This window comes from Triticum aestivum, chromosome 5B (assembly GCF_018294505.1).
Source record: "Triticum aestivum cultivar Chinese Spring chromosome 5B, IWGSC CS RefSeq v2.1, whole genome shotgun sequence".
NCBI lineage: Eukaryota > Viridiplantae > Streptophyta > Magnoliopsida > Poales > Poaceae > Triticum > Triticum aestivum.
The window spans coordinates 395,090,150-395,092,690 of NC_057807.1; the positions used below are offsets into that span (position 1 = coordinate 395,090,150).

Genomic DNA, 2,541 nt, shown 5'->3' on the forward strand with positions numbered 1-2,541 from the left:
TGTTACTCGGTTTGTGCCAGGTTTCTGATATTTGTTCCTGACACAGGCGAGCACCTCGATCTGGGACGCGCTGGCGTTCGCCGGACCCGCGCCGGAGCGCATCAACGGGCGGCTGGCCATGGTGGGTTTCGTGACTGCGCTTGCCGTGGAAGCAGGCCGTGGCGACGGGCTCCTCTCGCAGCTCGGCAGCGGCACCGGGCAGGCGTGGTTCGCCTACTCCGTGGCGGTGCTGTCTGTGGCGTCGCTGGTGCCACTGCTCCAGGGCGAGAGCGCTGAGGGCAGAGCCGGTGCCATCATGAACGCCAACGCGGAGCTCTGGAACGGCCGCTTCGCCATGCTCGGCCTCGTCGCGCTCGCCGCCACCGAGATCATCACCGGCGCGCCTTTCATCAACGTGTAAAACTAGCTTTGTCGTGGACCGGATAACACAACCTGTACCTAGGACATGTAAATGATGAGAATTGATCATCCTCATATTCTTTGTAGTGCTTATACTAATTAAAGACAGTTCATACTACGGGAGCTGCTTTGTTTCTCATTCGAGATCTTCTTTTCACGTACTGAAATTTGCTTCTTTATCGTGTACCTTAGTATAATCGATAAGGGTCATTTCAACTTTGGCACAGTCTTTACCTAGTGTTGCATTCGGTAAAGGGTGTTTGGCATATACCCTTCGCACAAAGCAGAGTATACTGAGTTTCTTACCTGGCAAAGGCTTTGCCGAGTATCAAAAGAGGGTATTCGGCAAAATAAAGTGTTTGGCGGCTAGATGATGCAAATTTTACTTGACACGTGTCTCAGGTGCTTTGCCGAGTTTTTCTTTACCTTCACCAATGGTCATTCAGCACACGGATCATGTGTTTCTTTCCTACATGTATTTGTATTAACTACAATACGTATAGCATTGCAATATAGACACAAGAAATGGCATAGTGTACTTAGTAGTTGTAGCAGGGAATTAAAAATAAGTGGAGATCCCTAAGGTTAAGAAATTGTGATGGTGTATGTTTAGATTTTATTTAAGGTCAAACGATGAATCAACCGGCACTTCACCTTCTGGCACATTCCCTCTCGAAACTTAAATTCTTTCGCCAAGTTGGTCCGATTTTCAAGCAGTACATGTCATAACTTCTGCAAAACCTTATCAAATTTTTACCTCGCATATTGATACCATATGATGATACCATCTTAGGTTTCATGTTGTTTAGATTTTGTTTGGCTTTTTTCTATAAATTAAAAATTGATAAGTTCATGTTCCAGGTTGAGGCTTGGCACCCAGATGTTTGAATTCATTTTATTTTCTTGAGTAAAGCCTATGCATAGACTAAAGAATACAAATAGTATTTTTCAAACCAATTTTGCCAACTATTTCATACACTTACAATTCAAATTTGAATTATATTCACTAAATGCCTGAAAATGCACTAACTAATATAAATATAGCAATCGAACCCCCAAAAAAGCCAAATTATGGCTTGAAACATGTGATGATGTATGTTGAGCATAGAAAAAGTTCCAAGATAAAACAATGAAGCTACCAGTCCCGATGAACGCGGGGTGGAGGGGGGGGTACACCGCCTTGCCCATGGCCATCGACGCCGATCCGCCAACAGCACAACCGCGAAAGAGAGCTCAACTCAGACCGACACCATGCATGACCGAACACCAGGTCAGGAGAGCACAACGCAGAGGCACGGATCGGCATGGGCAAGTCGGCCTTCTGAACATGCTCGCTGATAGACGTCGTCGACCACCAGAGGAGCCCCACCTGCGCAGAAAAGAACTGCAGCCCCGACACCACACCAAACGCGCTCCAAGCCGCGCGAGCCAGTCCTACCCAATGTTGCCCGATGTCGCACGCCGCCCCAGAGGGGAACAATGCGCGCCTCAAAGGCCAGGAGAAATGGCCGCAGCCAGATCCGCCCACGGACCCACGGCGCCAATGTATTGTCACCATGTCCACACACACGCGCGCGCGCGCGTGCCTAGCTGCCACGCCACCATTGGCCACTAGATAAGGATCGCGCCCCCACACGCTTGAGGCCTCGCTACCCGAAAAGACACGCAGGTGGGAGGAGACTCTCCGCCGCAGCCGCAGCCACGCGGGCTTCGCTTGGCGGCGCAAGGAGGAGGAAGGAGAGGGAAAGGGAGGAGGCGGCGGCGCTAGGGTTGGCCCTCGGGTCACTTGTGGAAGCGACTTGGGGCCAAGATTGGAATGGGTGAGATTAATTATATGCACACGAGGTTATGTCTCCCCGTAGCGGCTCCCGCGACTAGGCGGGCGCTAGGGTTTCCCCCGCTCCCCTCCCGCCGCCGCCGACCCTCCCGCCACCGTCGGCCGTCGGCCTCGCCCCCCGCCTCCGCCCCCCTTCCGCCCTACCCTTCCTCCGTCTAGGCCGCCTCGCGCCGCCTCCCCGGGAGGTGGTCGGGGCGGAGCTCGCGCCCCTCGCCCGCAGGTCCCCTCCTCCCCCGTCTCCCCTCGCCGCCGTCGGCGGGCGCCCCCGGCGCTGGCCCGGGTGGTGCCGGCGGCGGCGGGCCCTC

General features: G+C 53.6%; 1 protein-coding gene across 1 annotated transcript in view; it reads left to right on the top strand.

The window, feature by feature from the left end:
• Nucleotides 1-538, top strand: part of LOC123112046 (low molecular mass early light-inducible protein HV90, chloroplastic-like) — a 1,576-nt gene extending 1,038 nt beyond the window's left edge. Inside the window, exon 2 of the mRNA XM_044532948.1 lies at nucleotides 47-538. Coding sequence (XP_044388883.1) covers nucleotides 47-400 — 354 coding nt within the window. The 3' untranslated portion in view covers nucleotides 401-538. The remainder of the gene's footprint in view (nucleotides 1-46) is intronic.
• Nucleotides 539-2,541: the final 2,003 nt, after the last annotated feature.